The sequence below is a fragment of the Botryllus schlosseri genome, chromosome 7, assembly GCF_051294905.1.
Source record: "Botryllus schlosseri isolate E-star chromosome 7, Bs_hap1, whole genome shotgun sequence".
NCBI lineage: Eukaryota > Metazoa > Chordata > Ascidiacea > Stolidobranchia > Styelidae > Botryllus > Botryllus schlosseri.
The window spans coordinates 4,235,140-4,249,035 of NC_137242.1; the positions used below are offsets into that span (position 1 = coordinate 4,235,140).

Here is a 13,896-nt window from a genome sequence, read left to right on the forward strand (position 1 = left end):
TTTATGATAATACATAACAAAGTACCGTGTCCAGCTGTCCACTCTCGACTGTTCCTAATATTTTTCGGTTACACTCAGGAGTCAGTATCACACTGTCCATATTTCTAAACGGTGGTGGGTAAACGTCTGCGCACAATTCCGGTTGGTCATTTCTCAAAACAAATCATTGAATAATGAAGCCAGAAGCGATAAACAAGGAGAATCACTCACGCATTTACGATCTCTGTCAATGTAGCGTGACATAAATATAAACGGAAATAATAAAAATACATCACGATCACATCACAAATTTAGTTGAAATAAATCTTAGACATAAGCGTTAATATACCGTGTCTCCCACATATCATATAGCTTCGTAGATCAACACTATCGATTGAACCCAAGGACAACGGTATACACCTAGAAAACACAAAAAGGATAGTTGAGGATGAATTTTTATTTCTTAGCCAGCTAGGTAATCCATGTACAATATGTTGTTACGATAGGTTTTTCCACTATGGGAGTCGTGAAACTACAGAGAAACTACAACCTCTATAGTGAAACTTCTATTTGACGTGACACATTACGCAAAACACGCTGTATGCAAGATATCATGACGTACTGTTGGAGCTAGTGTCCGGCCTCCTGAGTTGTTGTTATTTGTGGTATTCAAGGTGCATGTCGACTACAATCGGCATTTACACCAGCCCGATATTCCATATTTTAATTCCGTAGCTGCCGATTTGTAGCTTGGCCCACTTCTGGGCTTTTTGTAAGACACACCGCTTACGCGGATGAGATAGCTAGGAGGAGCCTAGATAAACCTCCAACACTTTGGTGGAAATTCTGGAGTCGACTTCAGTCGGACTCGAATCCGCAATCCATTGGTGTTGTAGCTGTGGATTATACCACTACGCTGTCTCGCCACGCAATTACGGTATCAAAAATAACGAATATCCGCCGCCTGGTGTAAAGGACCATTGTAGTCGACAGACACCTTGAATACCACAAACAACAACTACCACTACGCTATGTCGCCATTACTAACAGACTTGGACAACTAGATAATTCTAGTTGTCTAATTTCACTAAATTAGAGCGAAATGCCAGTAATCTAATTCTAATCTAATTTGTTGTTTTCCTGAAAATGCCTCGTAGTCGTAGTCCGCAGCAAGAATATCCATCTCGCGGAGAGAAATCCAGTGCCAAGCCGCCATCGCATTACTTATACAATACACCGTACGTATGGTCATAGTACTAATTGTGACGAGTAATAATCATGCGTTAGTACAACTCCGAAGCCGTTTCTGCTAGTGCGCAATAGTGTTTTTGGGCACAGGCGAATCGCTTATTTTGAAAAAAATAATAATAATTGGAAACTGAAATCAATTTCAAACTGCTTTCACTTCACGTTCTTCCAAAATCACAAATCAGATCGCCGGCCGCGTGCGGCCCACGTCTTGGTGAACCCTGGTGAGTGCAAAACGAGTCAATAAGCTTGGTGTACAGATGTTAACCGTTCTCATGCTTATGGGAACGCACTGTGATTTGATATGAACTGAACTTGATTTTTGGTATATTTATTTCTCATTCACAATTTCATTCAGTTTCCAATTTTTTACGAATTCGGTAATTCTAATTCTAATCTAATTTGAAAAAAGCTGTGTAGCTCTAATTTGGTAAATTTTTGTTGGTCTAATTCAAGTCTAATTTGGAAAAACTGTGTAGCTCTAATTCTAATCTAATTTGGAAAAAACTGTGTAGCTCTAGTTCTAACCTAATTTGAAAAAGCTAAAAAATTTCTAGTTGTCCAAGTCTGATAACTAACCTAGCCGGTGGCGCTCAGCATTTCACGGATGGCATGTAGGCCTATGGGTAATGGGCAAGGTTATATCTGCAGTCTGCACCTTCCTTGCCCAATGCCCATCCAGTGGCATATGTATAGCATGTACTCGCGATATGTAATGCAAATGCAATACACATACTGTGCGTGTTTATAACATGAGAATTTGTTTAGGCTATGCCGCAAAAATAATCAGTGACAAAATATATAACGTCCTATTGCAAGCAGTTACGAGGTTACCAAACCTAAAGCCAGACAAGCAGGCGGGAGAATTTTGCCTTCGCATCCCAATTTTCTACTGGTACTGGCAAAAGCGTGAAATATGTTGAATGTTCATCCTGGCTACGCGGTATGCACGACGATACGATTGTTAAGTGTTCACCTTTTTGTGTTTTGATCCAGGCGAAAATAATTCGAGCTTATTCCAATATGTAAAGTTTCTGTCTTTCTGGTTATCAAAATCGCGCTTTCGAGATCATCATTGAACTAACGACGACCAAATAAGCGATACTCCGATCACTCGGGCAGTTGACCTTGCCAAGGAGAGTCCACCGGACACCAGACGGGTAGCAATTCTATCTTGCGTCTCAGCATCTGCCATCGAAAACTGGCGGCCCCACCTTGTTAGCTACACATAAATTTGTTCCTCTGCCTAACCTTACACGTCTGCAGCCAAACATATCACACAGTATCTGTACTATTACCAACCAAGCCTTGATCTGGGAGAAGAGTATTTATTGATATTGACCGAACAGCAAAACACATATTTCTCTTGACACCAAACCACACTGTTATCCAGCATGTAACAAAATAGATTCTCGAAAGCGTCCTGCAAGCCCAAAAGACTGATGATTGTTATCTAAGACTCTTAAGGTACAGAACTTCAGTATACAATTGAATAATTTATCCATATTGAAATAAACCTGAATATTTTCAGCTAACACTCTTCAGGGTAATATCATTATCAACTATTTCTCAAGAAAATTCGCATTCCAAACCGGAATTGTGTCGATAAATATCCAAAAACCAATTTAAAGTGGGCGATATGTCACGCTTACGGCAAAATCGTACACAGGGCGATAGGGTGAAATAGTTGAAACGCTGAAAAATTATTCACTTCACTTTTTTTATATGGCCTACGGTCACATAAATCAAATGTTAGAGCCCACGTTCGTAACAGATGTTGGATATCAACCAAAACACTCAACGCCTGGACGCGAATCAGGCACCGTACGGCTGCGTGGATTTACGGCTGGCGCCACGGCTGACATCTTTTCTTAGCAATTTTCTGGGCGTCTTCACGAATTTTCTTCTTTTTCGACCAAAACGTTCCTCATTTCGAACTCGGGATGCGACTTTTTGATGTGAGCGACGAGCACCGCGACCTGCTTGCTCAATTTTAAATTTTCCTGGATGGAAAAGAAAAACGGGATATATTTTCGAAGATTACATAATGCCGTGCAGGGGTGGTCAGTAACGGTAACGAAGTTCAACTTTTTGCCTGATTCCACTACTTTGTAAAGTGATAAAGTATTTGGACTACTCCCACTTCAACCAAACCGTTTTTTAGGCAAAACTAGACACTTTCTTTAATTTAGATTTATAAAAGTAGTTTTTGGATGAGTCTGTGTCGCTTTAACACAGTGTTAGGAACAATTCACTACCTTCGAGTCACAAGTCATTGCACATTTCGACTCGAGTCAAGTCAAGACAAGACACCTGATTTTTGGAGGTGACTCGCGTCGAGTCAAGTGTAAAGTTGTATTTTTGAAAAACGTCATTGCATTTTGCTAGCTGTTTGAAATACAGATCGAGTGGCCATTCATTTTGAATCTAGGAACGATTTTCGAAAATTATACATGCGAAAGGGCGTTGTATCGCACACACATACGGAGAACTGCTGAACTATCAAACTGTATAGCCTCGGTCAATAATTATCAGCCGAAATGGAGAATAGAATACGTTAGGAAGTAGAAAGGAATGTATGTGATGCAACACACTACCCACCTACACATCCAGGAGACACAATTTAAGCATGAGACAATGGCTGACTAGCAGTAGAAACCTACAAGTTATATTTGAATTCCATATGAATCAAGCAAGAGGTTTGGTTGAGGCAGTGGTTCCCAACCTTTTTCGGCTTGTGGACCCCTTGGCCGATATTTGAGCCGAAATTCCCGCCCTCAGAAAAAGTTGCCCGGTTACAGAAAAGGTGCTTTTTAACGCACTGCCATTTGTTGACTGAGCAATATATGCCAAAACATACCCTAACTATGTTGAATGCGGACCGCATTACACTTTCGTAAAGTACCGCTGACAACTTCCATATCAATTATTTGACACTAGGTGTATTGTTATCAGTGGTGGCTTTTGGTGTGGGCGGTCGCCCAGGGGCCCTTGGACGAAGGACCCCCATCTAGTGCCTTTTCAAGGATTATAGCAAATAAACGTGGAAATCCGTGTACCAATCAAGAAGATGGTTCCGTACAGATAGGTCAATCATCAAATCTCTGCATTTGTTAGAAGAGTTCCATAACCCGATAATCAAACCTTAACGTGTTGTGTTGGCTTATTGCTAATGTCACCCGATAGCTTGCCAGATGGTCTATTAGCCTGCAGCAGTTGCATCCCTGTTTTATTATTTCACGCTGCATGCCATACATCTTCAACATGAAGACATGAGATATATTTAGCGGGGTCACTTATTTTATAATTTTTCAATGTATAATAAAAGAAGGCTCAGGAGCTGCAACAATTCAACATTGAAGACTGCTTCAAAACCGTGTTACAGTGTCATACACGTGAGTGACGTAATTCCGGTCCATATGGCGCATTGATTTAAGTTGGTAATAATAGAAGCGAGGGGGTCTGGGGGTGAAGTCCCCCGAATGCTGCGATTACATACTCACAGGGTCCCCTGGAATTCTCGCCCAGGACCCCCAATAGTAGGGCCACCACTGATTGTTATTAAAAATTTATCTAAATCAAAAGATATTTGGTCATCACTTTCCGTTGTGGTAAAATTACTCTAAATTTGGTCGTTTTATTACTGGTCGGGTAGCTCCTGACTACAAATAAATCACTAAATTCGCTTTTGCGATGGCCTTGAGTTGAATCAATGAATTTCGTGTTTTTCCTGTTAGCAGAGATGTTGGCTTAAAAAAGTAAACATTTTCCCCAACGGCCTTTTTGTCCTGAATTCTCCCCGAGTTTTCCCTGCTTGGTGGCAATTTGGTTGAGAGGCTGTCGCGGCCCCAACGACATTTTCTCACTCGCCTCACTTTTTCAAGGGGTGGAAGATTATAGAGGCATATAAATATATATCTAGCTAAGAATTCGCCGAAAGAGACCTCCAAAGAACTAGTTTCATACTTTGCAGTTCTAACATAAAAGTCGAAAAATGTTGTGAATCTAGTGTATCGCGTTACAACGCTAAAGCCAAATTCCCCCCTAAAAAATTTGAAATTCCCCCAAGGGGGGGATTTCCCCCGTCCGGGATCCACTGGGTTAAGGTGAGAACATAGCACAATTACCAGTCTATAGAACAGAGATATATATTATGCTATTAGGTTACTTTACTGCTAGCTTATGACAACATAAGCTTTAATTGTGACAGGGAGACTCAGTAAAACGCTGCATCATTGAATGATTGGTCGCTCTCGCAGGTCTCACCAGCGTATTGTGAACTATCGGAACATACGAAAGTTACAAAGCTTTTTATTGACGCCGATTACTACATGCTCCGAGTCACTAGTCAATCCACATTTCTGATGAGCCGAGTCGAGTCATTTTCGCAAAGTGACTCGAGTCAAGTGATGACTCCAGTCAATCCAACACTGATTTAATGATTGGACTTGTCACGAGAATGGTCCGAAACAGCCCCTTAATCACGGTAACTGAATCAATTTTAGAAAATTGCACCTATTCGGTGAGTTAATCACAATGGCACATCTTGGAGTTTCGAAAGCAATCACTTCCGATTATACATTAACAGTAAAAATAACGCGACCCTTTGAGCAAATCTACTTTTTGAATTTACCTACTTGAGCCCTGAATATTCTACTTGAGCTCAAAGTAGTTTGTACATGTCTTGGAAATCACTACTTAGGAATACTAATACTTATATTAATACTAGTAACGTAGTAAGAGTGAGAAAATGAGTTTTCAGGCATTCGATGCCACCCAAGAGTTTCACACATATAAGTTGAACCTACAACTTGAACTCCATACCAAGTAGTGAACATTAGGACCTGCACTCGAGTCCTAACCCTATGACTTGGACCTGACTCGGTGGGGAAATGAAAATGACTTGACTTGTGACTCGGAACCTTGCGACTTAATTACAACCCTGACTAGCTCTGGTATTAACACATAATTCATACCGCTTCCGCCTTATGCAGCTTGTCCTTGACTTTGACAAGATGCTGAATCTTTTGCTTGTGGTTTTGGTGCCCCGCCAGTGACGCCACCTCGGTCAACAAGTTTTCTTTTTCCTCCGCGATCTTGGAGAGCTCCTGGAATAAAAAGCGCTTTGCGTTACGGGTGTAGGTGACAGCGATGTTTTCGGATACATCGCAAATTGGTGGTTGGAGTCGCGTGATCATTTTAAAATGATATCCTACCAGTTTTCTTCACTGCTTCAAAATTACAATAAGTGCCATGAAACCGCTATGACGTATTCACGACCCGTGCATCCAGTTAAATTTTCGACGAATACATTCAATGATATGACAAATCTTCTCAACAAAATCAAGCGACCCAGATTACTTGATATCCTTTGGGATAAAAATAAATCTGTTGGTTGGGTTGCAAATCATGGTAGCTACATGAATCCTTCTCTTGGTTGAGTCAGCTTCTCAAGTCCTAAATGTGTGTAAAGTGCTTTCAAGTTGAATAGTCGCAGTGCGTGATGGTGCGTTTGTTGTTTACGGCAGTGATCAAATTCAAATTTCCTGTCAACCCTTGTATCACAAAAAGTTGTTGACAGTAACCAGTAACGCTACATGGTTTGCTGATCACGAAAAATTCATGGAAGGTTTTATAGAACCATTGCGAGCTGACTGAATCAAATCGGATCACTGGTTTACGGTCAATTTGGGCAAAACAGGTTTCGGATCCCCAAAAGTGGTTATTAACCAATGTTCCATTGCACACGACGGACAGGTTGTAATGACTCGGGTCTCGACTTGACCAAAATCGTTTTTTCAGATGCGTAAAATGACTCAACTCGATGTAATTTTCGTAAATATCTTGTTTTCCTTTAGTGTAAAAATCATATTATAATGGTTTCGTCTTTTTACCACTGTGTTCATGCACAGTTCATCTTGCGCACGATGTATTATGATGAATAATGTATTAGATGTGAATTATGGTAGATTTTTGTGTTCATGACTGAACGGAAATTTTAGGCTTCTTGAAGGCGTGCACGTTAGTAAAGGTGTCCTACTGTCCTACACCTTTTCAGCGTGGTCTTTCAGCACTTGAACCCGCGCAAAATCTTCCTTTAGCTTTGCTATTTCCGTTTCTTTATCGTTGAGAGCCTCTTTTATCTGTTGTTGATTAGAATCTTTGGACGCGTCGACCGCCAGCCGCAACCTCTCCCTCTCTCCCTCGTGTCGAGCAATCACCTGGTTGGCCTCCCTCAACTGCTCGGAAACCATTTCCAGCTCGTTGGCAGCGTCCTTGGCGTGCTTTATCTCCAGTTCGAGTCGCTTTACGCTGGAAACGGAGAGCTTTAAGTGCATCGGTAGAGTGTAGTCACTGCGTTGACAAACGAAATCACTTTCCTCATACAGGAGTGAGACGAAATCACTAGAGCCCGTCCGATAAATATCAGTCTGCAGACAACATCGAACATCACACCCAGGTGGTTAACAAAAAGTACACCAAGTAGGTTTTACATACTTGCACTATGTACTCAAGTGGTTATGATTTCAAGCTACTTCTACTTCACAATATTCAGTTTTTTAAGCTAAACTAGGCCTGCAATACATACATGGAAATCCAACTTTTACTTGCACTGCAGTAGATAATTACAACACTACTTTGACCACCTCACATTATTTGCGGTTACAAATGTTATTTGGTAATCTTCAATTGCGTTCATATTTTAGTAATCATTTGTAATGAAGCCTTTTCAGATTGGCTGCTCTCACGGCTATATAAAGCATCTGCGAACCGCAAATTTTGGGTTATTCAAGTCTACACCAAATTAATTGTAAATCCTGTGTACTTGTCAGCTGTCTTCAGTCGGTTGTATATTGTTGTAGCTGTTCTACATGTCAGCTATCTTCATGCAGTTGTATGTCGCTGTACTATTTGTCAACTATCTTCATTCAGTTGTATGTTGCTGTTCTAAGTGTCTGCTATCTTCATGCAGTTTTATGTTGCTGTACTACTGGTCAGCTGTCTTCATAACAATCCAACTTGAACCGTTGAACGTTTATTGAATTACAACGATTTGTGTTTGCGTATAACTCATTAGACAGGCTTCTAAGCCTTTAATCGGCAGCACTGGATTCAGAGTGCCGAGCAGAAATACTCAACCGTTGAAAAAAATATCTACTAAAGTGAGCAGTCAAAGCAGGCAACGCCTATTCGAGTGCTAAGAAAACGTAGAAGCACCTCGTTACTGCCCGTCTCTAGGTATAACCGTAATTACATTGGAAATCTGCAATGTGCGGCACAAATACATCGCGCCACAATTTTCATACTAACTACACAAGGCCACTGCGCTTCAAGCGAAAAATAACAGCAAATATGATTTGCTCATATCCTTACATCTTCTTTTGCTCTTCCAAACTTGCTTTGTGCGTTGTTTCAGTCTCTGCGATTCGCAAATTAGCGGCGTCGATTTCGCTCTGGAAGAGTGTGCGGCATTTACTATCACGGTTGTAACCAAGTCACAAGTCAATTTGACTTGTGTAGTTTTGACTCGAGTCATTTTCAATTCACCACCGAGTCAAGTCAGGGTCGAGTACGTCAAAGTGTTGAGACTTGAGCCCGAGTCCAACTTATAATGTTTACTGTTCAAGATCGAGTTCTAGTGAAGTTCAACTCACCACTGTGAAACTCTTGGGCAAAGGCCTCCCATTGACAATATACTCATTTTTCTCTTCTATAAACATGTTTATTCAAACTCGAGTCAGGTAGAATAATCTTCCATTTTCAACAAAATGATTCGAGACAAGTCGACGATAATGCCATACGACCCTGTTTGCTATCAACGCAAAACAGAAATGAAATCACCTGCAAACGACTCCTCGACGAATCCAGCTCTTTGCATCTTGCCTCTAAATCTCTCAAATCGCTCTTGTGTCGAAAATTCTCTTCGTTTATTGCGTTCTGGTCGGTTGAAAAACATACCGTCACACGTCGCGCTACAATCGACCGAATTGTCGAAAAGAATTTTTGCTACTGAACATTATAAAATGCGATTTATTGTCACTCGATTCTTGTCTAGTCACTTAGCGGTTACTTAACACTCTTAGCCGCTTGGATGATTGCACACGGAGTTTCCGTGATATACTTGTAATCGATTTTGTTTCGCGGTAAGATAAGTGATACGATTGTTGTTATACAATGTTCTTTCCAATTCTCTACGAGTTGCTGACGATTACCCCTGATGAGTGTCAGCCAGAAATATTCGGGTTCATTTCAATATGAATACACTATTCAATTGCATATTGAAGTTCTGTACCTCCAAGAAGCTCTTTAAGATAAGTCTTTTTTTCACTGTTACCTAACCCGGAACATTCCGATCGTACGACTAATAAAAGGTCATCCACATTCAATTGGCCCGGTGGTTGGTAAATCTCATATGGCTGGTTAGTCCTGCTTTACCTTGACCGTTTTCAAGTTATTAGGCAAACAAAAACCTAGAATAGCTGCTTCTATGTTTACTTGGCGCGACACAATTCAAGAAAAGGAATATTCGCAGCAGATTATCCTGCCGAGTAATTCAACACCTTATCCATTAGGGCCGTTCAAAAAAAACTTTTTTTCCTGAATCTTGCTGGCTAGGTTATTAAATCGTTAAGCTGCCTTAAAAAACGACGCACACCAAATTTGAATTCGTTCCAACCGGTAATCGCGGATTTCGTACAGTTTGAAAATTTTGAATGTACCCAAAAATGCAGAAACAAATTTTTTTCAAATTTTTCTGTCAACCCCGTGAAATTGTCGGCGCTGTCTTCAAAAACGATGCAAAACAAATTATTTGAAACAAGTTATTGGGGATTTTCTTTGACAATTCTTGGATTATCCTTGATCGGTGGCTAATCCAAGAATTATCAATGAAAAACTCACATAACTCCGCTTCTACGGCTTGGAATGGAGTCAAATTTGTATTGCATCGTTTTTGAAGACGGCGCAACAATTTCATGGGGTTGACAGAAAAATTTAAAAAGATTTTTTTTTTGCATTTTTTGGGTAGATTCAAAATTTTCAAACTGTACGATTATCTATTCTTGATTAGAGTCTACATTTGATGCTCCAGATACAAAAGCTCCAAACCAAGTCAATACTTCAATCAAAAACAGCATCCAGAAAGGGTGAGCAACTCACGACGGAATCCTGAAATTCTTTCTCCATCCGAACGACTTTGTTTTCGGCAGCTTTCAACTGACAGAGGAGGGCCTCCTTTTCTTGGACGGCGCCGTCCAATTCCTCTATTTTGAGGCGGAGGTCCCGTTCGAATTTGGTGGCCGAATCCGTGATCACGATCAGGTCTTCTTGAAGACAATCCATCTGCGGGACAGATATTGATTGACGTTACTTCATGTCCGAACTCGAAAAAAAGTAAAGATTTCACAACATTGGATATTCGAGTGATTAAATTCTGAGTCATGCATTAACCGGCTGCTGGTTTTACCGAAAAATTTTGCTTCTCTCTCCAAAACTGCAAAACACGACCTTCAAGTATATATCGTGCTCGGCTGGCGCATGAGTCAGACTGACGTTTACGGTGAAACGCTCTAGAACGTTTTGATGGTATCGATCGCATTAGTTGAGCAAAAGCGGTCATTCCTGTCTTGTTCGAAAGATGTTATATCTGTTGCAGTGAACAGCACGTTGTTATTCGCACAAGGTATACATAGTGGGTTCTAAGGAAGTCAATAAAACATGTACATTGTACATTTCTACAGCAAGGTTTTCTCAACTTCTAGCTCATATAAACGCGCGGTTGAATCGTTCTCGTCTGGCCTGGCGGCGTAGTTGGTCAGGCGTCGACATTCCGGGTCCAACGACACAATACTTGTTGGTTTCCCATCCCGTTGCGGGCTTGTTTTCAAGTTTTCAAAAGTGAAGCAAAATTATTCGGAAAAACCCGCCGGTTTCGATCGGGTAGACACCTGCACCATCGTGATGTACGCGGTTGAGAACCACTGTTTTTTTTAAACGTGATTACTAGGGCGTTTTTTTAAACCTAAAACTAAAAGATTTTGACCTAATAATAAATATTGACATTTTTTGACCTTAAACAACTTAATTTTGACAAAATTTTGACCTCATGTATGTAAATTAGGTGTTTTCGCACATAATGTTAGAATTGCAGTACTTATCATCATTTCTGGTTGGAACTGTCTGTCCTTACGAAGTAGTTTGGCCTCAAAATACTTTTTTTGGCTTAAAAACTGACAAACTTTTATATGAAAAAACTTTATTTTAAAGAAATCTGAAAACCTATGAAGAATTCCGAAAGCTACTTTCCTACGTTGTCGGCTGGAAAGTGTCTGTCCTTACTAAGTAGGTTGCGTACACTGCTGGCGACAAACCGTGTTGCTTCATTCTGACAATGGTGTCTACATCATAATTTTTCATCATGCGCTTCCTGATATATGAACCAATGCCCACGCAGTCTTGCTTCAGTTAGGATATTGCGGTACGTTGAGCATAACACCGTTTAAACCTATGTATTTCATTTGACCGTTTAGGATTCACAATGAGTCGTCTACAACGGTAGGCCTATAATGTAGGCTACAAGAGGTAAAAATGTCGAATGAGAAGTTCACCGACAGTGCAAACATCTACGATACAAACGAAATGCAGGTTGCAAAAAAATTTTGACTTTGTGAACAATTTTCACAATTTTTTGACCTAATTTTGACAAAATTTTGAATTTTCTTGACATACTTATACTTGTAGTTGCTAGTTTTGAAAACTGAGAAGTTCTACTCGTGCGTTTTGTAATTCCAGTACCAACTTGTTTCAGTCAATTGAAAAAGCGTACCTCGAAGCTATGTTTCTGAGTCTGCGTCTCAAACTCCTGCCTCTCGTTGCTCAGCGCTTCCTCCGCTTTTTCCGCCCTTCCTTTGAGAGAGTCTAGTTCCGCGGCGGCGTCTTCGAATTTCTGCATCAGCTCGTTAAAGCCGCTTTCCGCATTCAATTTGTCGGCCTCGAGGCTGGAATAGGCTTCCTCGTGAGCCTCGACCTTGCCCCGGAGCATCGTCACAGTAGACTGCATGCGAAAGAGCCAAAATTTAGTGGGAAACAGGGTTGTGATGACGCGAGTCGCGCTATTTTAGCGACTCGAGTCGTTCTCGAGCTTCTTTGAGGTACAGAACTTAATACTCAATTGAATAGCATATTCATATTGAAATGAACCCAAATATTTTCGGCTAACACTCAACAGGAGTAATTGGGTGCCTCTGGGTCAAGTCTGTGCCGACAGAAGGATTTCACGTAACATCTGAAAATAGTACATTAAGCTGAAGCTCTCTCTTCGCCCCGATTATTCGGATTCATGCAGGTGACGTCATATTTTCTGATACGTTTGTTGAAATACAATGTTCATTCCAATGCTCTACTGGTCGCCGACGATTACCCCTGACGAGAGTGTCAGCCGAAAATATTCGAGAAGATTTCGATATGAATATACTCGAGCAATTGTGCATGACTCGAAATAACTTTATTCCCCCGGATTCCGGAGATATGCTGATTAAGTTATCAGGTTTGGTTGCCTACAACAAATTTTGGCTCGATTCCAACCGGTAGATGTGAACACCAAGGAGTTTGAAAATTTTGAATGCATTATAAATTTTTTTTTCAATTCCTTCAAACGTTACTGTCAACCCCATGAAATTGTTAAGTTGCCTAAAAGAACGACGCTTAACAATTTTTGCTAACTACCAATCGGTAGAAGCTGAGTTATTGCAGTTGAAAATTTTGGATTCGCAAAAATAGAGTAGGCGGTGGGTAATCCCAGAATTTATCAATGAAAAACTGAAATAACTTCGCTTCTACGGGTGGGAATTGCGTCAAATTTGGTTTTGCGTCGTTTGTGTAGACTACCGAACAATTTCATGGGGTTGAAAGTAAAATTTGAAAATTATTCTATACGCGTTCACGTCTACCAGTTGAATTCGAGCCAGAGCTGATCTGCAGCGTTTTTTTCTACTCAACCTAACAATTTAATCAGTGAATCTTGAACAACCCTACTGACCATCTCCGCCATTACGGCGAGTAAGACACTGATAGCTCCTACTTACAGAGAGACGTTCGTTGTCTTCCCGACTTTCTTCCAAGGCCATTTCCTTTTCGCGAAGGGTCTGAGCCAGCGATTCCGTCCCTTTCCGAAGACTCGCCTTTCTCTGATCGAGTTCGTGATTCTCGGCCCTGAGCTTTGCGATTTCTTCCGCGACTTCCTTCGCTTTTCCTTCCAAGTTCCGTTTCAGGGTTTCGTTGTCCTGCCTTTGCTGGGCCAGCTCCACTCTCGCATTCTAAACCGGAATCGCGCCGATAAATATTAAACGGCCAGACTCTTGCCTAAATCAGTGGTTCCTATAGTGGTCGAATTCAAATCCGTCAAGTGACTCGACTCGAGTCAAATTTCGTTTCAATTTTCGAGTCATTGTGAATGACTCAATCCAAGTCATATGGCTGGAGCCTAGGACCGCCAAGTCATTTCGTTGTAACTTCGAAGAGTACACATGAGTGGTATTTCGTCTAGCAGTCCCGATACTTGGAAAATAGGGCCAGAACCTGTTAGGACTGAGGAAAACTACGGTATTATGAACGCGAGCCATTCTATATCACTCGAGCAGAGTTGAAAATAGTGGGATGAACTGAAAACTG

At 40.9% G+C, this 13,896-nt stretch overlaps 1 protein-coding gene across 2 annotated transcripts in view; it reads right to left on the bottom strand.

Moving 5' to 3' along the window:
- Positions 1 to 2,539: 2,539 nt before the first annotated feature.
- LOC145442740 (kinesin-like protein KIF15-A) overlaps positions 2,540 to 13,896 on the bottom strand; it is a 34,009-nt gene continuing 22,652 nt past the window's right edge. The window contains exons 18-25 of one of the 2 annotated variants that reach the window (XM_080320721.1): positions 13,311 to 13,541; positions 12,053 to 12,280; positions 10,387 to 10,569; positions 9,070 to 9,165; positions 8,602 to 8,681; positions 7,278 to 7,539; positions 6,204 to 6,335; positions 2,540 to 3,230 (exon numbers count right to left, since the gene is read on the bottom strand). In XM_080320721.1, coding sequence (XP_080176847.1) covers positions 3,120 to 3,230; positions 6,204 to 6,335; positions 7,278 to 7,539; positions 8,602 to 8,681; positions 9,070 to 9,165; positions 10,387 to 10,569; positions 12,053 to 12,280; positions 13,311 to 13,541 — 1,323 coding nt within the window. In that variant the 3' untranslated portion in view covers positions 2,540 to 3,119. The remainder of the gene's footprint in view (positions 3,231 to 6,203; positions 6,336 to 7,277; positions 7,540 to 8,601; positions 8,682 to 9,069; positions 9,166 to 10,386; positions 10,570 to 12,052; positions 12,281 to 13,310; positions 13,542 to 13,896) is intronic. The other variant, XR_013916146.1, reaches the window with a different exon arrangement.